The sequence below is a fragment of the Ambystoma mexicanum genome, chromosome 3p (genome assembly GCF_040938575.1).
Source record: "Ambystoma mexicanum isolate Mex_15411 chromosome 3p, UKY_AmexF1_1, whole genome shotgun sequence".
In the NCBI taxonomy this organism is placed as follows: Eukaryota; Metazoa; Chordata; class Amphibia; order Caudata; family Ambystomatidae; genus Ambystoma; species Ambystoma mexicanum.
Genome location: NC_090925.1, coordinates 566,758,235 through 566,781,588, shown reverse-complemented (window position 1 = coordinate 566,781,588; position 23,354 = coordinate 566,758,235). Strand labels below are relative to the sequence as shown.

The following is a 23,354-nucleotide window of genomic DNA, read 5'->3' as shown; positions in this document are numbered from 1 at the left end:
ATTGTCAAGTAGGTACCCATTTATCAGTTGATCTGGAAAAAGGAGATGCATTTGTTTGAAGGCCATTTTCATTTTGGCACTCTCTCCCCGCAAATCACTCAGGAGGGACATACCTGCAGCAATCCATGGGCTTAATGTGCATTAATGTGGAATTGAGTTGTCAAAACATGTACAGCAAAATATTCCCGATATAAGGTTGCTTCATTTAGTGCAAATAACCAAGTAAAACAATTCAGACCCCTATAAGTCACCAATAAAGCACAATGAGCAAAAAGGATTTTATATTTAATACAAATTTTGTACAAAGGAAATGTGAAAAAATACTTCCATATGCTATAAGCAATTATGTTTCACAAATAAGGCCAGCAAGGCTATTTCTTTTGACACAACTGCAATGCACAAATGTCTTGCTTTCCCTCTTCCCCGCCTAACACTTTTAAAAATGTATTGGGGGTTTTAGCTGGAGACTGTACAATGCTCATCTTTTATTAACAATGTGAGAAATCAACATGGCTAAAATTGTACACAAACGTGTACTGGAATGATATTATACAATAGACTCATATACATACATCACTTTGTTCAATTTCTTAATCTTACACAACATACAAAATGATAGAGTATAAATGTAACAGACAGAATGTTTATGGGTTACTTTCTTTCATACTTTACTGATTCATGCATTCATAAAAAAACAAAATGCCAACATATAAATAATACATGCTCTTTATCAGCATTCAAGCCCTTTTCCCAAGTGTTCTTGAATATTCTTTCATTCAACATGAATTTTATTTCCATTTGTAAAACCACGCTACTTAAAGTTACACTCCAGAAATCGCAGGTGAACTTTGTGGCGAAGTAAAAAACTGTATACCTATTTTATGATACAGAAGCTCAGATATCCGTTTTGTATGTACTTTCTACTTTTTGTCAGTATATTGAATAGTTTTTAAGCCTTTTTGCATTTCAGCAAATTATTATTTTAGAGACATGCCAGGCTAAATTCATTCAAAACAACTCTCCTAATACACTTTTTATAGAAGAGGGTTAAAAACAGCGCAATAAACTAAAACAATATTCGAAATGTACCAAATCAGAACTGACCGAAGAGTGAAAATATTAACTATTTTCAATTTGACAAATGAATTCTGTTGCAACGTGAATGTATTTCAAATGCATTCGTTCACATGATCTTCCCACTAAGTGATTTTCAGAGTAGCTGCAAGATCATGTAGGGTATTTTTATCTTTCTTTACCCAGTGAAACACTCTTCCATAAGTTAAAGGCAATACAAATATAAAAAGAGATGGTACTCTAATTTTAATGACATCCACAAATTGTACAATATTTACAAAATAAGCCAAGATTTAATATATATATATATTTATATATTTCTTTTGTAGATCTCAGTTGCTCTTTGCATTATAAAGCCAGACATAATGCTTAACATTAATGTAGTGTAGCCAATACTTTACAGTTGTATACAGAGAAGGATGTCTTGACTATCATGGTCATCTGTAGGACCTGTGTTTCCACATTCCTCCAAGGCCGATTTCCAGTAGATAGGTATGTATTCTAGCAGCCATGACTTTGGTGAATTTTATTTGTTATACTCTTCTAACTTGAACTGGCATGGTTGTCTGAACATATTGAACACCAGGCCTCATTGCTACGGCCCCACCAGTCGGGCTCACCACTACAGGAATCGTCTGAAAAGTAAAAAGATCATGTTATCTTCAAACGTGTCATGAACTTTTACCGAATAATTTGAAGTTTTCTCGTCTTTCGCATCTCCTTTTGAGCTTCAAATCTGCAGTTAATAAAATAATACAGATTTACCAGCTTACACATACTAACTACATCGGAAATATTTTCTGATATTCTGTAACCTAACACCATCTTAATGATTCCAATATCAGAATGAAAACAGGCCATTTGTGTTTCCTTCCTTGTGTAATGACACCAACTTTGCAAAATAAAATGATTGAAATGACGATACGAGCTGTAAAGTGATTAAATAACTATTTTAGCTGCTTCTGGTTTCTGATTCAAGCATTACCTGTATTTTGTAGATAACCTTTTAACCTACCTACCCATTAAAAGGGGAAAACAACAAAAACCCTCATGGGATAAATGACAACTAATCTATTCATACATAATTGCAAAACAAGAATACAATAATTGGTATATACTATGACAAAAAGGGAGGTATATGTAGTTAACTCAATTTATTCAAGTACAAAAGCTCAACCATATATACACACACAACGTACAAAAAGGACCATCATTGAATTCATCATATAAATACATCATGAAATATTACATCAACAATAAATAGAACACAACAATAATGCAAAATTCTTTTTGCGCATCAAACTAGCATGGCAAAATTACAGCTGGAGAAAGAATAGTCCTTATTTGGTCTCACAGTTCTATTTTTGTTTTTCCCAGAGACAACCGACACTGTCTCAATAAAAAATTCTCATTCTCTCTGTTAAAAAATGCTTACATATGATGAAAAAGCAGGATAGATTTTACAATCCGGGTCATTGTAAAGTGAGTCCTCAATAAAGTATATTCAGAATGCATTGTAGACTATACACAATACCCTCTCAATGTGTTTACGTTTTTTTTATATTCACCAATTTTCAAACCATTAAAAAAAACATTTGATGAAAATCAAGGCAGATGATGGGTGCTATTCTCCATTTGAAAAGCACCTGGTGCTGAATGACTTGCTAAATAGTTGTGAAAATATAACCCAACTCTATATTGTGAGGGAGAGGAGAGGAGAATAGCACCAAGGGAATAACCTGTGGGTCTGTGCCATGTATATTAATGTATTCTAAAGTATGCTAGTACATTTCCTTTGGAGTATTTACAGCAGTGATATTCAAACCTTTTATGCTGAGTCCACCTTGGGTAAAAATATAGATGTTGAGCCCACCTTGGGTAAAAATAATGTTGCGGGGCTCCACTCAGATGTCACATCTGCTAATATTTTCTAGTAAAAGCAGTCACCATACTTCCTTTTTGAAGAGCCTTATGTCCCCCCTGGCCCTTCTTCGGACTCTCCAGTTTGAAGACCACAGATTTACGGAGTGATGAACTTCACCAATATAATGTTTTTGAAAAAAGGTCAAAATGGCAAATAGGGAAAATTGGTTCACCGAAATTTCTAATCATGAGGTCACTATCATACTACAGACAAGGGATATGAAAATAGAAGGCAGGGTATATACATACACACACATTTAAAAAGTCCATGTCTTGAATATTCATTTACAACTTTAAGGGTGGTTAAAGTGTTCTCAGTGTATGTGAATCATCATGATTTTATTTTTGTATTACTCTTTCAACGTGATCTCACTCTCAGCACATCAGCGGAGTTGGAGTTCCAGGACAAAAGAAGCACTGCATTTATGAGATTTATGTCTGCGGCTGCCCTAGCCATGGCTACAGCAAAACTAAGTATTCTGTCAAAGCCAAGGGATGAACAGATAACTAAGCCAGTCCAAATTCACCCTTCACATTTGAAATCTGTGCACTGCCACATGATACCCTTCACTTCACTCTTTGTACATTTGACTCTCAAAGGTGAGTAATGCACCTTTTATCTCCATGTCCTTGATTCCAAATAATGTTTTCGGGCCTGATCATGGGCACTGCTACTGAATTCTGAGTAATTTGTCACAGGCTTGTAAAGGCCTGGTCTGAAGACCAGGTCCAAATCAACAAGTTGCCGAGGTAGGGATAAAGGTGCAACAACTTCTTTGCATAGCTACAATGCACATCCAATGAAACCTTTGTGAAGACTCCTGGAGACACATTCAACCCATAAGAGTAATCCCAACTTGAATCTAGGTTACTGCTAGGCTACCCCAGGGTTGATTCTGAAAATCTTCTCAACAGTTACCATGAGGAACATTTCCACGGTTAGGAACTGCATACGTTGATAAAGGTCCAGAATGGATCGGAGTCCCTCATTCTTTTGGTGAAAAAGAACATATTGGAAGTATATTGCCTGCCATTTTGATGTTCCAGGACCACCTCTATTGTGTGGAGTTCAGAGCGGCACTATATCTACCAAAGAAACGCTGGAGAGGATCACTGAGACTTTGGCGGTGATGTTGGTGGAAACATGGGCAAAGCTAAAAAGTAGCCTTGCTTAATGATTTGAAGGTCACAGCAGTACTGGGTTATTTGGGTCCACTGATGGGAACTGGACGAAATTATGCCATTCAAAGACGATTAATGCTCTTTGATGGTAAGAGGAGCTGATGGTAAGAGGAGCTGGCATTCCCTTTTTTAAGTGAAACAGAAGTTCAAGATGGATACTGAGCAACAGAAGTTGTGGGTTTTGCTTTGTAATTGAACCTGCATTTCTACGGGTTGCTGCTGCTGTTTTTAACTTTGCAATTTGCCATGCTTTGAATGCCTGGAAAGTCTGGAAAGGTTGGTTCGGAATTTGAGTGGGAGTCGTAGGAGAAGGCACACAGATTTTGCAGTTGCCATGCAGTATAACAATTTTGCAACACTTCATCCATAGATAGGAGTGAAAAGAAAGTGCCTTGTCACTAAAAGGAAGGACAAGATCTTTCTCCTGGATGGCTTGGTATAAGGTCAAAGTGTCAAGCCCATATATGCCTTCTGCTTCCCACTGCAAAGTGGATTGCTTTGAAAGTAGTGTCCATCACGTCATTGTTAATTTGCAACTGCTGCAAAGCAGCCTTGTATGCTTTTGAATGCTAGAAGACAAGCTACTCTTCTGAATCAGATTGGAGAATGACTGTAAATTTGATCAAGTTTTCCAAATTCTGCAAGTTATTGCAGGACATAACCATAGTAGCATTTTGCTGACAAAGGGATGGGTGCTTCTTTGATAGGATTTTTGCCCTGCCCTTCCCAAAGCTAATTCAAAAATGAAAGCGCCTGTCATAGAAACTGTTGCCGGAGTAAGCAGCTCAGTCTCAACAACAATTAATATGGAAAAGGTGCCTGTGAAGGTGTGCAGGTCAACTTCAACTGGTCATAACTGCGGTGCTCGTGAAGCCGACAAAGTGACCTCTGCCGTGGGTCCCGGTCAACCTGGGCCACGTATGACTGAGATTTTGTCTGCTGCAACGCTTCATAACCTGCTCATCGCTCCCGCTTCCTCTCCCACTCTTAAGCAGTTCGATTTCATGCCCCCCACCTTGCGTCCACCCCAAAACTGTTACATGCAATGGCAACTCGCTCTAAGTCGGCCTCTCCTAGAGCCAAGTGCTGTCAAAATGAGGTGAGCCTTTCCCAATTTGGTACAAAGCAATTTAATTCATTTGCTTTTCAAGATTTATCAGCGGTAGAGCAAGGCTTCAAGGGCTGTTCAACCTCCATTCCCTCCCCTACTGCTCAAAGCACGGAAGCGTTAGGAGAAACAACAGCGTTTGATGGCCCTACAGTAAACCTGGATGTAGCTGGTGACCAAGTCTTTATAAATGACTCATTTATAATGCTCCTAGTAGAGAGCAGAGAAATCTTAAAAGAAATCACAGACCTCGAAATAACATCTTGCTGTGATGATGATGTTTCTTTACAGAGATTGAGACACGTTAAATCTAATCTGCCTGGGAAATCTGAACAACAAAGCAAAATCAACCAAGTCAGAGATATGGTCATTCTAGGCCATACTCAGGAGGCTGTGCCATCAACATCCGCCGGCCCAAAGTTTGTTCTATCTCCCGTTCATCCACTGCCTAAGGAGCATTCTGAGGGTTTGCATGTTACTTTTTCACCCCGTCAAACTTCAGTGGGGATTTGTTGGCAAGGGGTGTGACTGGCATGTGACTTCTCAAGAGACCCCAGAGAACATAGTGATTGTTTGCTCTCGTATCTGAAAGGGAATACCTGACTTTTCAACCTCACAGGAGCGTGGCAGATCTTCTGGGAACAAGGTTCGCCTTCAAGCCTGTCCGGTTTCTCCAGAGGGTTGCTACTCCAGCAGTAAAGAACTCACTGCACTGTACGATCAGCAGGAACTGGTGTCTCGTGCAGTAAGAGCTAATGCAAACTTGCTCACTATTTTGAATGAAATAATGTCATCGGCACAACTGTGTGAAGTGCAGGGGGTCGAAGATGGTGGTCCTCTTCAACCCGCCACCCTACTGATAAGCTGTGGGGTAGAAGGATCTTTAAAAAGGCAAGTGGTGAACCCTACAGATGCTAGAGACTAAAGGAGAGTGGGAGATGACTGTTGTTGGCTTGCTGCAACATTAAATTCAGGTAGATGTTAATATCCTGTCTGTATGGGAGATCCGGTTTTCCATACTCTCAAAAATCGCTTCATGAAATGGTAAGGGTCACCTACAGCTGCCGTCAGTCCTTGGCTATATACTTAAGGAAGTAGATATTTTCTGCTTCCAGGAAACCTGTCTTATGGATGCTTTGGTTTTGGATGGGTACTCCTTTTTTGCTCTCTCCAGCGTATGAGAGCGCAAAGGGGCGTTCTGCGTCGGGGCTATTATTTGGTGTAAAGAATGACACCGTTATATCTGCCAAGGCCCTGGTGCCTTCAAATCCCTTTGCCCAAGCGGTAGAACTGGAGTGGGACAGAAACAGGTATCCGGAAATTAGTTTTACACTAATTCTAAATGTATACTGGAACCCGTAGGCACTGGAGCAATCAACCTTCTTTGAGTTTATAGAGGAGCACATCTTTGTGGCAAATTGAGAGAAGGTTAATTCCATACTAATTTGTGGGGTCACCAATGTTGCTTGTTTCCAACTAGAGACCCAATGGGTAACTACCACCTACAACCAAGAGCTTAGGGTGCGTGGCAAGGCCTGGTTAGCGCTAATGGAGGCCTGGGGGCTTACTATCTTGAATGGTGGAGTGTCCGGGATAACGCACCAAAGCATGCATGGCAGAGAGGTGATTCGAAAAAGCAGGATATTATTCATCTTTCCATCCCATCCCTAAATATGAGTGACCATATGCCTCTTTTATGGAGTTTGTGACTGATGAGAAACTAGTCCTCCCACTGTAGCTACCTCAGTAAATTGAAGGTTAATACAGGGAAAGAAATAGAGTTTCCTGGAATAGCTCAAACATGGAATCATTTCATCATCTTTTGCGGGGTCTATATTCGCAGTCAGAGCTTGAGGCAGTGCTCCTTAGGACCCCCTACCACACAGTCCTGCATCAGATCTACTGACTTATGCCAAGGCAACAGTCGAGGAATTGTGTGGTGAGGAATCACGAGTACGATCACAAGGCACAAGTGAAGAAGTGGGAGTTGAGAAGACAATTGCGTAAAAATAAAGGGTTGCCGGAAATGAGGGCACTTAAATCTGTATACAAAGCATGGCTGAGATTCCATCCCTATGAATTGCTATTGAAAGACTCCAGGAAGATGTTCCAACAGATAGTAACTCCTGACTCTCAGCGGTTTTGGAGACTGATAAACCAGACATCATCTTTGCTATCATACAGGCATGTGAATCCTACATCCGAGGTAGCAAGGATTCAGCACTTCGGGGCGGTGTACTCAAGGTGGGAAAGTGAAGTGAGCACGACAGTGGAGCTTATACCTGAACCCTGGGAGTTGGATTTTAATGACGAGGTGGACGGTTTGATAATCAGTCGTAGCAAGAGTTCCTGGGCTCCTGGTCCAGATAGGTTATCCAATGTGGTCCTGAAGGAAGAATGTGAGCTCTGGGCTAGGAAGCTGGGTAGTATATTTGAAGTGGTTTTATTAACCAAGTCCTGGACTGAGTCTATTATAGTACCCATTCATAAGAACAGCCTAAGGCCTCTGGTAACTATCGTCCAATAGCATCATTGGACATTCCTTCTAAAATCTTTGCCTCTCTTCTCTTAAGGGATCGAAGAGTGTTGGTATTTTGGACCTATTTCAGACTGGTTTTGGGAAGGGAGTGCTTACTAATGTCAATGCCTTTCTCCAGCATTGGATCTTTCATGGATTCACATGCTTAGAATATTCCCCGTCGTCAGACTGGGACCCCTCGGTACACATATATAGCCTTTTCCAATAGGAAAACTTCTGACAGTTTTGTGTCCTATCTACGTCTTTTTAGGACCCGCCTACGCATGCTCTGTAGGACGTCCCCGTATAAGAGGCCCGCCCCCCGCGGCTCCCCTTCAGATTTCAACCGTCTCCAAAGTAGTGGGATCTCCCCGCGTTGTCTTACTATTTTGTACAAGGTTGCATTACTGGAATTTGAGTACAGAAAATGTCCTCCGTGTCAGGAAAAGCGCTGTTCCGCCCATGCGCGACGTGCGGCTTGAAAAAAGTTTACGAGGGGGACGGACATATGGATTGTATATATTGCCTCCACCCTCCTCATTCGGCGGATAACTGCGACATATGCAAAGGGTTTTCTCAAAAAACCCTCAAAGACCACAGTCGACGACTGGTGGCATGGCCGAATGGTGGAGCGGGGGCACCCCCCCCTTCGGAGGTAGGCTCCACACAATCGGCAAAAACATCACGCAGCGCTACCTCGTCGGAACCACCGGCGAAGAAATCTCGACCGACGGAAAAAGAGTCGTCTGGAAGTCACTCAACTAGAGACTCCTCGTCAAAGAAATCATCTTCATCAAAGGAAAGGAAATCCTCCTCGGGCGATCATCATAGATCGACCACGAGTCGAGTAAAAGCAAGCCAAGTGTGGAAAAGGCGGGACTGCCAAAACCACCTGCTAAGTCACCGTCGTCGACGGCGGCCCAGTCATCGGCCTCCACCCTGCCACAGGTGGCATCCACCGTCCCATCGACAACGACGTCGACGATGGCCTCGTTGACGGGGGTTCTACAGGCGGCCTGGAGGCCTGAAATTTTTGATCCGATCCCCCCGGATACTTTACTACAAGAACAGGCTGTGTTGCTGTCCTCGGAGGACGAGAATGAGAGAATAGCCGGCCCAGCAACCTAGGGCTACGAGTGGCTGACAAGTCGTCGACGAGGGGATCCGTTATACCGGTATCTGCCCCTCTTCTCAATCCTCAATCTGTTCTGTTGTTGGAAATTCTGTCCACGCTTCAATCGTTGTTGCAGTCGTTGGACCAGAGACTACCTCAGGCAAACCTGCCACAGTCACCCGTCGACGAGCCGGGCCCGTCCCGTCAACCGACACACCTACGCACGCCAATCTCAGCACTGGCACAAGAGGAAGGTGAGCTGCCAGATTCGGAGTCTGACAGGGGAGCCATGTCGGATATCTCATCATCCCCCTCCAGGGATCCAACCTGGGAGTCAGAGGTGGAGTTGGAAACCCCTAGAAGCCCAGCTCACCCGTCCCCTCCGGACGACATTGCGTCATTCCATTCTATGATGGAGAAGGCATGCAAAGAATTTGGTTTGTCCCAGGAAGAACAGAAAAAGGACTGTTTTTTGTTCGACCACATGGGTAAGAGAAGGAGGTCTGTGTTCTCGATACCAATACTAGACCATGTATGGAAGGAGGGGTTGCAGACAATGCGTCACCCGTTTTCAGAGCCGGCAGTGAAAGGACACCTGGAAAAAAAGTTTAAGGCTCCAGAGTCTACCCCCAAGTGTTTATCCTCCCAACCAACGCCAGACTCGGTGGTGTCGGCGGCAGCGGCGAGGAAGGCGAAGGCCCAGCACAAGTGCACGACTCCTCCTGAGAACGAAGCGAGACGCCAAGATGCCTTTGGCAAAAAAGTGCTATCCTGGGGGTGACCACAGTAAAGGCCGCAAACTCTCTGGCAATTGTTGCCAGATACGATAGGGAGATGTGGCACAGGCTAGCTCCGTTGCTTGATCATCTTCCGGAAGAGCATAGGAAGGCAGCGATGTTACTCGTCCGAGAAGGTGAGGAAGCCTCAAATCACGCAATAAACATCGCGGTGGACATCGCTGAGTCAGGCTTCAAGCAAGTCAATAATGGGGTTGTATTACGTCGACAGTCATGGCTTAAGTGTACCTACTTCAGGCCAGAAGTACAATACAAAGTTTTAGATATGCCCTTTGAGGGAGACCTTCTTTTCGGTGAGAAGGTGGACGAAGCCCTAAAGGGAATGAAAGAGGACTCGGACACGGCACGTTCATTGGGTGCCCTCCAGAGTGGCAGAAACTACAAGTCTTTTCGTCCCTTTAGAGGGGCTTCAGGTAATTCAAGATTCTCTGCATCTGGAGACAGATCCTTTGGCAGATCTGCTTACCCCTCCCAGGGATACAGACGTGCCTCCCAAACGGCAAACCGTCGCCGGAACTTCCAGACTTCCAGAAAAAGACCATCATATCCGTCGTCGTCGAGAGACAAGCAAAATAAAGATCAGCAGTGACATACAACACACCGTTCTGGGGGGAAGAGTTTCAGGATATGTCGACGAATGGGAACGAATAACGACGGATCAATGGGTGCTGGATACTATAAGAAACTGACACTCTCTACAATTCAAACACAGCCCTCTGCAAATTCCACCTGCGTTCACCGCTCATTCCCATCTGAAGATACTGCAACAAGAGGTAACACTCATGTTAGCAAAGGGCGTGATAGAATTAGTTCCAACATCACAGAGAGGTCAAGGAGTCTACTCAAGATATTTCGTCGTAAAAAAGCCGAACGGCAAATGGCGTCCCATTTTAGACTTACGCGATCTCAACAAATCTTTGAAGAGCCTAAAATTCAAGATGCTCACTCTGCAGGAAGTGATCCGCGCCGTTCAAGAGGTGGATTTTCTAGCGTCCCTGGATTTACAGGACGCGTATTTCCATATTCCAATGTGTCGGAAACACAGGAAATTCCTAAGATTTGTAATAGGGCGGACTCACTACCAATTCACGGTTCTTCCTTTTGGGCTCAAGACCTCCCCCAGAACGTTCACGAAATGCCTGGCTCCAGTAGCGGCCTGGCTAAGGAAGCAAGACCACCATGTATACCCATACCTCGACGACTGGCTGGTAAGGGGATCCTCCCCAGCGTCGACCAACACAAGTTTACAAGCCACCATGCAGCTTCTACAACAGCTGGGATTCGCCATAAACTTCGAAAAACCCTCTCTGCAGCCATCGAGATCGCTGGTATTCCTGGGGGCACAGTTCGAGACCCAGTTAGGGCTAGTGAAACCTTCTCTCGACAGAACCTCAAGACTCAATCAACAAGCATGCCGACTACGGCGAAACACCAAGATCTCAGTGAGAAAATACGTTTCGGTCCTAGGGGCCATGGCATCCTGCATCCATCTGGTGGAAAACTGTCGCCTATTCATGAGGCCAGTCCAGGAATTCCTCGCGGACCGATGGACGCAGGCTCAAGGATCGTGGTCAGACAAGATAACCATCGACGACGACAAGCTGCTTCGGACACTTCAGTGGTGGCAGAGTTTCCACAATCTGAACAACGGCGTACCCCTACAAGAGCCGGAGTTTCAGCGAACCATAGTCACGGATTCGTCCCTAACCGGATGGGGAGCTCACATGGGTGCTCTCCAAACGCAGGGTCGCTGGACTCCAACGGAGTCACTCCTACACATAAACGTGTTAGAACTCAGAGCAGTACGATGGGCCTTGAAGGCATTCCTACCACACATCAAGGGCTCGCGAGTACGAATACTGACCGACAATACAACGGCCATGTTTTATCTGAGGAAACAAGGAGGGACGCGATCAAGAACTCTATCCATAGAAGCCCAGAAAACATGGCATTGGGCATTAAAGCACGAAATTTCCATCGTGGCTCATCACCTTCCAGGAGTGAGGGACTCCCTCAGCAGAAGCATGGCCCAGATACACGAGTGGGAAATGGACACAGGTCACCTGATGAAAGTGTTCGAGAAATGGGGTCACCCCCCTCTGGACACCTTCGCGACCAAAGACAACAAGAAATGCGAGCAATTCGCAAGCAGATGGCCTCAAGAGGGCTCCAGGGGGGAGGCATTCTCCTTCCCATGGACGGACATGTTCCTCTATGCTTTTCCCCTGTTCCCCCTCATACGGAGGACAATACAGTGGCTACGCAGATACAATTGCCGGGTAATTCTAGTGACACCATACTGGCCAAGGCAACCGTGGTTCTCTGACCTGCTTCACCTGTCGCTGGAACATCCCATAGGGTTTCCGAAAGCCCCGAACCTACTATCCCGGGACAAAGGCACGGTGTGGCATCACGACCCGGACAGTCTCAACCTTACAGCCTGGCTCCTGACTTTTCGGAGTTCGGTGCTTTAGACGTTTCGGAGGATTGTCAAAAAATTCTGCAGGCGGCTAGAGCCCCTTCTACAAACAAATCCTACTCCTATAAGTGGCGGAGGTTCTGCGAATGGTGTAGGGGACAACAGGGCCTACAACCGTTGTCGGTAACGCCAGAACAAGTTCTACCTTACCTGCTCCTCTTGGCGGAGAGGGGATTATCCTTCGCATCGATAAAGGTGCACCTGGCGGCCATCTTGAGGTTCACAAGGAAAAGGCAGTCGTCTCCTCTATTTAGCGACAGACTTGTAAAACACTTCATGAGGGGTTTATTTCGAGTTTTCCCCCCGGAAAAGCGTTTCCCCCCGACTTGGAGTCTCAACACAGTGTTGGCAGGCTTAATGAAACCGCCTTTTGAGCCTATGGCCACGTCCGACATAAAATTCATTTAGTGGAAGTTGGCATTCTTGATTGCCATCACATCAGCTAGAAGAATCTCGGAACTGCAAGCGCTGGTCGTAGACCCGCCATACCTAAGATTCTTTAAGGACAAAGTAGTCCTGGCAACTAATCCTATGTTCGTCCCAAAAGTTCCGACAGTGTATCACAAACACTCGTCCATTGTTCTCCCTACTTTTTTCGCCACATCATCATCGGCAGCAGAAAAAGCTCTTCATACCCTGGACGTTAAGAGGGCTCTGAAATTTTACCTACATCGTACACAGGAATTCAGGTCTACTAGACAACTGTTCGTCGCATATGGTCCGTCGACGAGAGGAAAAGCAATCTCTAAACAAGGATTGGCTCGATGGGTCTCATCGACGATTGTGTTTTGTCACTCTAAGGCTGGAAGGCCACTGCAAGGACATCCTAGAGCCCATTCTACAAGATCGATGTCCTCCTCAACAGCTTTATGGGCAGGAATTCCGTTGACGGACATATGCCAAGCTGCGGCATGGTCAGTGCCCCACACGTTTACCCGCCACTACTGCCTTGCCAGGCAGCATGCGGACGAGGTGCAGATGGGAAGAGCTGTCCTGCGCCATCTGTTTCAGTAAGGTAAGCTCCACGCTGTGGAGAATCTGTTGTCTACCTTTTTAATGACAGTTTATTTTAGGTGGGTAAGGTTATATGCGGTAACTTATTCCTACTGTACATATGCATTGTGTAGTATGTTGAGGGTATATTACATTACATTCTCACCGCCGTCTCAAGTGTTACTGCTATACAATCTATTCTAAGCATGTGAATCCATGAAAGATCCAATGCTGGAGAAGGGAATAGTTTCTTACCTGTAACTCCATTTCTCCAGCATTGGTACCTTTCATGGATTCACATGCGCCCGCCAACCTCCCCAGAATGTAATGTATTTAATTGATAAATTTAACCCTTCCTACTTTGGAGGAGCCGAAATCTGAAGGGGAGCCGCGGGGACGGGCCTCTTATACGGGGACGTCCTTTGGAGCATGCGTAGGTGGGTCCTAAAAGGACGTAGATAGGACACAAAAGTGTCAGAAGTTTTCCTATTGGAAAAGGCTATATATGTGTACCGAGGGGTCCCAGTCTGACGACGGGGAATATTCTAAGCATGTGAATCCATGAAAGATACCAATGCTGGAGAAATGGAGTTACAGGTAAGAAACTATTCCCTTCTCCTGGGTTTACTAAAACAAGATGCCATGTGAAGTCTAAGCCTGTTTATATAGCATTAATTGACTTCACCATGGCATTTCATAGTGTGCACAGGTACCTCACCTGGTGTAAACGACAGCAATGGGGTTTTCCACCTAGTCTCTTACAGAGGATTGTGGCGCTGCACTCAAACACCTCTGTGCACGTTAGGTTGAAAAATCCGGAGAAACTCATCTTCGACTCCTACATACCGCGTGGCCTTAAGCAAGGCTGCGTCTTGGCCCTGCTTTTATTAAGTCTATTTATTTTGGATATTAACGATGTGTTAGAAAAGTTAAGTTGTTTTCCTCCGTGTTTTGCAAATTCTAACTTGCACTACTTATTATACGCAGATGACTTGGCATTGTTTGATTATACACCTGATTGGGTCCAGCACAAGCTGGAGGCGCTGGATTCTTATGCTAGAATTAATAACCTGGTAATAAATGGCTCCAAATCAAAGATGTTCTGCATAAGACCCGGGATGAAGCAAAAATATGAGGAATTAAGTGTACGTTAGCGTCAGGGAAATTAGAACGTGTCCCGAACTTTATATATCTGGGGTCATGGCTGTTTGGACAACTGAGAAATCAGAAAGAACTTTACAATTATGACACAGCAAAATTGTTTGCTCTTGCAGAACAAGCTGTTCCGATTAATCGTAAGTTTGGCCAATTCTCTCTAGATCCAACCTTGGAGTTTTATAAATTGAAGGTATTACCCACTATAACATATGGGGCAGAGAATCTTGGTCTCCCAGCTCAACTGGACTGTGATGCACTGGAAGGACCCTTTTGGCGCAAGGTACTGAAACTGCCTAATGAAGTTTCCAGCTAGCTAATGTAATCAGATACAAGATGGCCCTACCCCCAATCAAATCGGTGATCCTCTCGAAAAATCTATCGCTATTAAATTAGATCAAGCAAGCAGAGGATACTTTGATTTGGTAAAATGGGTTACTGGCCTTCATTGTCAAATTGGAGTAAGGAGCGTGAGAGAATTGGGCTTGAGTATTGCATCTCTAGAGATATGTTGTATCGAACACCACCAAAAGCTAAAAAGAAGCTTTACAAAACCAACTGGATCCACACGATTGAGAAGGTTAGAGTATACAGGTTATATGTGGGCCTAATCCTTGATATGAGACCGATAGGAGTATGCCCGACCTATCTGCTTAAGTCTCCGAGTGCCTTCTGGCGAGCAAAGATAATGGGACGAAGACTAAATTTGGTATTAACGCGTTAAATTGCAGGTATAAAACATAACACCCCAAAAGATCAAAGAAACTACAGATTCTGTAATAACCCAGAAGGGTTGAAAACCTTGAAACACATTTTATTAGATTGCCTACATTTGGAAAAACGTAGAGATATTTACTTTGGTAAACTGCTGGAAAAATACAAGGCACTGCCAGTAGAGGTGGTATGGCAGTTTATGATTTATTCGTACAGTCAAAATCAATGGGCTATGGCAGCTGTGCGCTTGTTAAATGATATCCTATCTCCAGCGTTTAAATGTGTGTAATTGCTCTGTTTTACGGATGAATTGAATAGGGCAGTTATGTAATGTTTTAGACTACTTTTTAATCTTTCTTCTAGAACTAATTAGTTGTATTATTTTTTTTCTTTTCACTGTTTTAAAACATTTTGCATTAAACGTATATCTATGAAGATTATTAAATTGATGTATTTGTTATGGTTACTTGTAACCATATAACAATAAAATAAAAAAAATGGTTTGTGTTTAGGAACATTATATGTAAGGTCCAGTGACTAGGAAATGTGTGCCTCAAAATGAGGTTTATGCAAAATCAAAAAGATATTGCTCAAGAAAGGCCGACATCTAGTGGAAGCTGCGGAGTATTAGTTTGTTTTTCGAAAATCGAAAATGGGCATCGACACATGTCATGCCAGTAATACTATCCCTAGTGTGTCGTCCACTGTACCCATGATCCCTCACGCGTCTAGGACCCTCAGATTGTATTTTTTCTGACAAGAGGTAGCATGAGGAGTAGCGCGAGTACAGATAATCCAAGCAGATAGATAGATAAGACTACAAGCATCCATGCGCCTTCTCTCAGAGGGGAGGAAGGGTGGGTCGCATGTGAATCTAAGCAGATACAAGCATCAGAAATACGATTATGGTGAGTAATGTATCTCTTCTGAGGCTTGTGGAATCTGCTTAGATCACATGCTGTGCATAGATTAGCGAGCAGTGTTAGAAGAAGGAGGTGGGATGTGAAAAGGGTCATGAGCAAATAAATGTCTTAGAACCGCTTGTCCCACTTGAGTATCTGTCTTCGAATGGGTGTCAATGCAGTAGTGCTGAGTAAAAGTGTGAATAGAGCTTCAAGTAGCTGCTTTGCAAATGGTGTCAAGGGGTACATTTGCAATGAAAGCCAGAGTGGCCCCAATGCCTCTGGTAGAGTGGGCCCTTGGCGTGAAAGGCAGAGTTTTGTCAGAAAGAGTAACACAGCTGGATACAGTTAACAATCCACTTAGAGATGGCACCTTTAGAGACGCGATCTCCCTCTCTGCCTGTAGCTACGGAGACAAACAGCTGATCTGTTTTCCTTAGCGGTCTGGTCTTGTTTACATGGTAGAGGACCGCCCTACGCCCATCTAGGGTGTGTAGTTTCACCTCAGCCGAGCTTTGTGGGTCTTGGAAGAAAGCCGGAAGCTCGATGGACTGGTTCACGTGGAATTTAGAAATAAACTTAGGTGAGAACCTAGGGTGTGTACGTAAAACCAGTTTATCTTTATGAACTGTAAAGAATGGATCCTGCACTGACAGAGTCTGAATTTCACTGACCCTTCTTATAGATGTTGTTGCTACTAAGAAGGCCGTCTTATAAATCAGGTGTTTGAGACTGCTTTTATGCATGGGTTCGAATGGGGGGCCCATGAGTTTAGATAGCACCACGTTAAGGTCCCATCCTGGTGGTGGGTTTGAAATAGGAGGGTGAAGTCCCTTTACTCCTTCCATGAAAGCTTTAACCACTGGTATCTTTCCCACGAGACCTTGTTATGGGATGTGCTGTATGCTGACAGCGCTGCCAGATGTACCTTCAGTGAGTTAAATACCAGTCCTGCATCCAGCAGGTGGAGCATGTATGTGACAACTGTGGAAGGAGTGCAATCAACTGGGTTGATTTGCTTATTCTGGCACCAGATAACAAATTGTTTCCATTTGTCAAAGTAGCAGTGCCTCGTGTTGGCTTCCTAGAATCTTTTAGGATGTCCATACATCTCTGTGGTAATTTGAGATGTCCGAACTCTATTACCTCCGGAGCCATGCTGCTAGGTTCATTGAGTTGGGTTGAGGATGCACTGTTTGACCTTGGTGCTGGGACAGTAGGTTGTACCAGCCCGGGAGTTTGATGGGTTCTCACACCGCTAGTCTGCGTAGCTGTGGGAACCACGGTTGTCTCGCCCACATGGGAGCAACTAGGACCAGCGTCATTGATTCACTGTTCATCTTGTTGACCACCTTCCTGATGAGGTGTTGGTGGAAAAGCGTACGCAAACATCCCTGACCAGTTCATCCACAGGGCGTTCCCCCTGGGAGTCTGGCTGCGGAAACCTGGATGCAAATCCTGGGCACTGTCTGTTTTCGCTTGTGGCGAATAGGTCTATGGTGGGGAAACCCCACTGAGAGAAGATACCTTCTACGATTTCTCACTGTAGACACCATTCGTGTTACTCTGGGAGGGGATCTCTGCTCAAAGCATCCGCCAGAGAATTGAGATCCCCTGGAACATGCTGAGATGACAGGAAGATCTTCCGTCTGAGTGCCCATATCCAAATTTTGTGGGCAAACTTGAACAGATTTGGCGAACGAGTCCCTCCGTGCTTGTTTAGGTAAAACATGGCTGTAGTGCTGTCCGCCCGGATCTGCACTGACAGATTCAGCAGGTAGGGCTCGAACGCTTGAAGCGTTCTGAATACTGCCAGAAGCTCTAGCAGGTTCATGTGATTCTTGGCCACTGAGTGAGACCAAAGACCCTGAGCTGTGTGGTGGAGATGGTGAGCGCCCCACCCTGTCAGGCATGCAGCGGTTGTGACTACCGCCTGTATCTCGGGATCGTAAAAGGCTTTCCCTTGGACAGATTTTCTCTTGTCCACCAGTGAAGGCTTAGTACAAGTGTTGGCGAAACGACCACTAGATCGTCCCACTGACCACTTGCCTGAGACCACTGTTTCGCCAACCATTCTTGCATGGTACGCATGCGCAGGTGCGCATGGCGGACCAGGTAAATACATGACGCCATCATGCCCAGTAAATGCATTGCTTTGCGTACCGTTATCTGGCGAACGGCCTGATATTGCGGAATTTGCAGCAGTATATTCCGAATTCTTTCCTCTTATGGAAAGGTCAACCCCTCTTGCGTGTCTAGGATAGCTCCTAGGAACTGTTTGGAGGTGCTTGGCACCAGACTTGACTTATTCTCGTTTATTGAGAAGCCTAATTCGAAGAGGTCGTCGATCGTCCTTTGAATGTTTGTTCTGGTAAATTACTGGGGTTTCCCCCATGATGAGCCAGTCGTCCAGGTAAGGGAACACCGGAATTGCCTCCCTGCATAGGTGTGCTGCCGCCACCGCCAGTGCCTTGGTGAATACCCTTGGAGCCGAGGCTATCCCGAAGGGCAGTACCTTGAACTGGTAGTGCCGACTGTCCACCTCGAAGCGCAAGTACATTCTGTGCGCTGGGAACATGGAAATATGAAAATAGGCATCTTTCATGTCCAATGTTGCCATGAGATACTTGTTTGCAGGCCGTAAGTCCAATACTGGGTGCATTGTCAAATCTTTTTTTGGCACAAGGAAGTAGGTTGAATAAATGCTCTTGTTTACCTGGTGTCCCGGGATGAGTTCTATCGCGTCCTTTGCTAGAAGATTGACGATCTCTTCGAGGAGGATCTTCTGGTGGTTCAAATAATGTATTCTTTGTCGTGGAGGGTGGTTTTGAGGACGCTCTAACAGTTCTATGCAGTATCCTGCAGACACTGTGGACAGCACCCATCTGTCTGAAGTGATCCCTTCCCAAGCTTGGGTGAAGTTGGACATGCGTCCCCCTACTGGGGATGTGTGAGAAGGGACCCTGAACAGAACGTCACTGTTTTGGTGGAGGTGTGCCGCCGCCTCTACTGGGGCTGCCTTTACCCTTACCACGCCCTCTCTTATTACCCCTGCCATAACCCTGGGTAGACTGCTGGCTGTTATTGTTCCATTGTGTACCCTGCCCCTGGGAATAGTTCGACCATCTCTGGGAATTTTGTCCGCGTGGGCGACGAAAATTGCCATTCGCTCTCTGGTTTGGGGATTTATTGGTTAGCTGGCCTAGGGATTTCAGGGTCTCATACTCGTCCTTGGCATTTTTCAGCGCGTCCTCGACCGCCTTTCCAAACAATAGATCCGGCTCCACCGGTTTGCTTATCAATGAAGCCTGGGTTTCGGCTTTGAACCCAGACTGTTGCAACCAAGCATGCCTTTTGATAACAGTACCTTCTGCTATCAATCTGCCGGCATTATCCGCGGCATCAAAGGTTGCTTTTAATATGCAACCGGACACGGCTCTTCCTTCCACCGAAACTCGTGCCAATTGGCTTTTTAGGGGTTCTGGGGCGGAATGTATGAGTGCTGCGACTTCTTCCCACTGGTGGCAGTTGTAACTCGCCAGCAGGGTGGTGGAGTTGGCAATCCTTGCCTGGTAGGCAGAAGTGGAGGCTACTTTCCTGCCCAAGCCATAAATCTTCTTGCTCTCCTTGTCGGGAGGAGCTTCCAATGATGACAAGAGTGTTCCCGCCCTCTAACGGGTGTTTGTAACTACCAGGGAGTCCGGTTTCAGATGCCTTCTTATGTACAGTGGGTCTGTTTGGGCTGCCCTGAAAAGCTTCTCAACTCTGGGGTTTACCGCCCTAATGAGATAGGGATTATCAAGGGAAGGGTCTATCTTCCTTTGTATTGACTTAAGGATAGGGATGGCCTGGGCAACAGGCCTCCTTTCTCCCACTAACTCCTCAGCAAAGTCCCTCTATTCCTGAGCACCCTGGGTGTCAATGTGGAAGTGTTCTGCCACTCTGGACAGCACTTCATTCAAGAGAGGCTGGTTATCGACAGGGGAGTCGGTAACAAAGGGTTCTTTATCTACCGGGGAATCTAGCCTGTAGGTTTCTGGGTTGTCCTCCTCCTCCTCGTGGTCCTCGTCAACCCCATAGCAGGCCTTCCCAGTTTGTTCTTCCAACATGCCCAAATCTGGATCCTTATAAAGGGATGGATCTCCCTGATGTTGAGAATAGGGCTGTATACTGAAGGGGTCTGAAGTAGGAGCTTCAACCCGGTACTTCTTACTTGGGGGTATAGGATCCTTAGAACCTGAGGGAGTTGACCTATCGGGGGTAAAAGAGAGAAAATGTTCAGGGTTTTTGGCGTAGAAATCTGCCAATGATGACATCCTTGACATGACTCTGTCTATGTCATCAGTAGACCATTCTCTTGAACTGGGAATGATCCTTTCTTGAAGGCCTTTCCCCGTCTTATCTAGAAAAGACCTACTGGTCTGAACAGGGGTCTTTGGGATAAAAGAAGACCGAGACTTATCCATCTGTTTATGTGGGGTAGAAAGTTTTTAAGGTGTAGAAGGAGGCTGAGACTGCTTCCTCTGTTGTTTTTCCCCTTCCCCGTGTGTGGAAGAGTGCTTACCCTGTTTTTTTGCCCCTCCGGAGCCTTGCGCCGAGGTTCAGGGGTAGTGTCCCTATCTCTGGATAGTGGAGGTTGGGACTCGGGAGCAGCCGTTGCGCAGCCTGTTGACGCCGACTCCTGGAGTGCGGACTGGGGATAGAGGTCGGTTTCGTCTTCTGACCGAACCGACCTCTGTTACCTTGGGGAGCGAGGCACTTCTGGCAACAGTGGATGGTTGCCTGGAGTCATGTGGCGATCTAGATCGAGAACGCCCAGAGGACACCGATTCGGACCATTCTCTATGTGCCTCTTTCCAGGTACTCGACGTGCGCGTCGAGTCTCGGGTGGACTTCATGTGTTTTGTGGAAGTGCTGTGGGTAGCGCTTGTGTCGCCGGGGGTCTTCCCCATAGCCGCCCTGCCGGATGACCTTCCGAGGTTGGGGACTTGCGCTTGGCTGTCATTTGACGCCACGTTGCCCTCGCCGTCTGAAAGCACGGTGTCGCTGCCATCGCTGAAGGCGCCCTCTGCTGCCATGGCCTCTTGACGCCTGGCATGGTGGGCCCAACGCTTGATGGAACGGTCCTTGAGTGTTTTCAGTTTGAACCTACTACACGCTGTGCAGTTAGCCTCGGGGTGGTCCCTCGGTAATCAGAGATTGCATGTGGCGTGCCCGTCAACCCAAGGGTTACTTGCGGTTGCACTTGGGGCAAAATTGGAAAGGGGTACCCTCCATACACACCTTGTGGCAGCGGGCTATTAAGTGTAGGACGATATAAGAATGTACCTATATACCAAAGGAGTGTAGAGTATGTCCACCCCCCACTCTCCCTACTTGCAGGGCCGAGGCCGGAGGCCTTTCGAGGCCCAAATCCGTCGTGCAGCTCTCGACGGTTGATTCTTTCTCCGGGTCGGAGTATGGCTAAGGCCAGGGAACTCCACGGAATGCTTCCGACCAGTATGGCGGTAAAAAACAATCTGAGGGTCCTAGGCGCGTGAGGGATCATGGGTACAGTGGACGTCACACTAGGGATAGTATTACTGGCACGCCCTGTGTCGACGCCCATTTTCGAGTTTCGAAAAACAAACTGCAGCTTGCACTAGATGTTGGCTTATGCAAGCATGTGATCTAAGCAGATTCCACAAGCCTCAGAAATATATATATATTCAGAAAAAAACTTTGTTAAAGGGACGTTATGGTTCCAAGTAAAACCGAAAAACCCCTGAAATTCACCAGTTATGGTAAGCTAAGCAACCATAACTTGCGCCACCACTGTGCACTGCTAAGACTAACAACCAGGACATCAAAGATCACATCAGAAATGTCATTGATGACATCACTGATTGCATCACATGTCTGGCTCCCCCTTTTTTCCTTTACTGACATATCTAGGCCACATGGTTTTGTTCAGTAACAGTCAGGAGCTAAACATTTAAAAGGTACTATATTTGTGACTTATCCTTCAAGTATGTTCTTACAGTACTTCTCTTAGGGTCCAGTCACATCATATGTTTTTTTTTTTTAAAAAAAGGCAGTTGGGGTTTCCTTGGACAGCGCGGGTGTCCGGGATGTCTGTAATTAACCAAAATAGGGCTGTCCTAAGGACACTATACCGGTCCGTACTGTCCGCAAGCAAAATGGAACTGTTCTTAGAACACACGCGGTGTCCGGGATGTTCGTAAATAAACAAAATGGGGGTGTCCTGAGGACACTATACCTGTCCGTACTGCCTGAAGAACATCTATGCATATGCGCACCACACCGTAAGTCCTACGAACATCGCGCCTGTCCGTAACTGTCCGTCTCACTTGTGTCATACTTCTAATTAGTTTCAGGACCCGAACACTGTCCGTAGATCACCCGCACGCATGAGCATGACTGTTCCCGTGCATTTGGTGTCCTGCAGACACTCGTTCCCTTCGCGGACATGTTTGCAACGCCATCATGTGACTGCACCCACGCTGAGCGTGTGTCCTAAATTACGGACACTGTCCGGATCACCGAACATTTTAAAAGTACCTTTTCAGGCAATCCACAGTATTTTATAGTAACGATTCACAATAGCACATGTCCCAGACAATGACCCTGACTTTCTACATACTTTTTGGAACTTTTTGAGCCTTTTTGGGGTGTTCAATCTGTCCGCGGACAGCGCGGGTGTCCGTGAAGCGCGCACCCGCACCCCTATAAAAGGCCACACCCCAGAGCTCATCCTCATTGTGTTTCTGGCTATCTGACAGAACACTGTGTTCTTTGGCTGCCAATCTTCCAGATTTTGCTGAAACCTGAAGGCATCCACGGCTCCACTACTGCCACCTGGTGCTACATCTGCCTCAGCACCATCCCCACCGCCTCCACCACCACCACCTCCCCAAGGGCCTGAAGAGGGGAAAAGGCGTGAGGATGTAGAGGAGGATGAAGAGGATGATGAGGATGAGGTAGTGGAAGTCCCTACTACCAGCACTCGCTGGGAGTCTTGGGTGTGGCGGTTATTTACCATTCATGGTAACGTACCCAAGGCGTGTGCGAACAAGGTCACCGGCAACCAGTGCAAAATGGTGCTGAGTCGCGGGAGGCTTGGTTCGTACAGCTTTGGTACGACAACTATGAAGCGACACCTAAGGTCGTTCCACGGTGGGGCCGTTCGCAAGGTTGTACCTTGTGAGGAGCATAGTAGGTTGAGTTCCTCTACTACATCCTTCGTTTCCACTCCTCTCACAACAAGAGACACTCCTGTGGGAGAGCGCATCCCTCCAGCAGCCTCACAGGCTATTCACAATGCTGATGACCCTTACCTTTTGAGGGTCACAGTTTTGTGTATGTACTGCGATGCAGTACTCTGCAGGGGGGAGA

General features: G+C 45.9%; 1 protein-coding gene across 5 annotated transcripts in view; it reads right to left on the bottom strand.

Annotated features, from left to right (window-relative positions):
* Window positions 1-268: 268 nt before the first annotated feature.
* The window catches only part of ZMYND8 (zinc finger MYND-type containing 8), a 1,749,249-nt gene continuing 1,726,163 nt past the window's right edge, over window positions 269-23,354 (bottom strand). For all 5 annotated transcript variants that reach the window (XM_069651296.1, XM_069651297.1, XM_069651293.1 and 2 more), the window contains one exon: window positions 269-1,709. Coding sequence is in view for 4 of the 5 variants with exons in the window: in XM_069651297.1 (XP_069507398.1) it covers window positions 1,608-1,709 (102 nt within the window). In the remaining variant the exon portion in view is untranslated. The remainder of the gene's footprint in view (window positions 1,710-23,354) is intronic.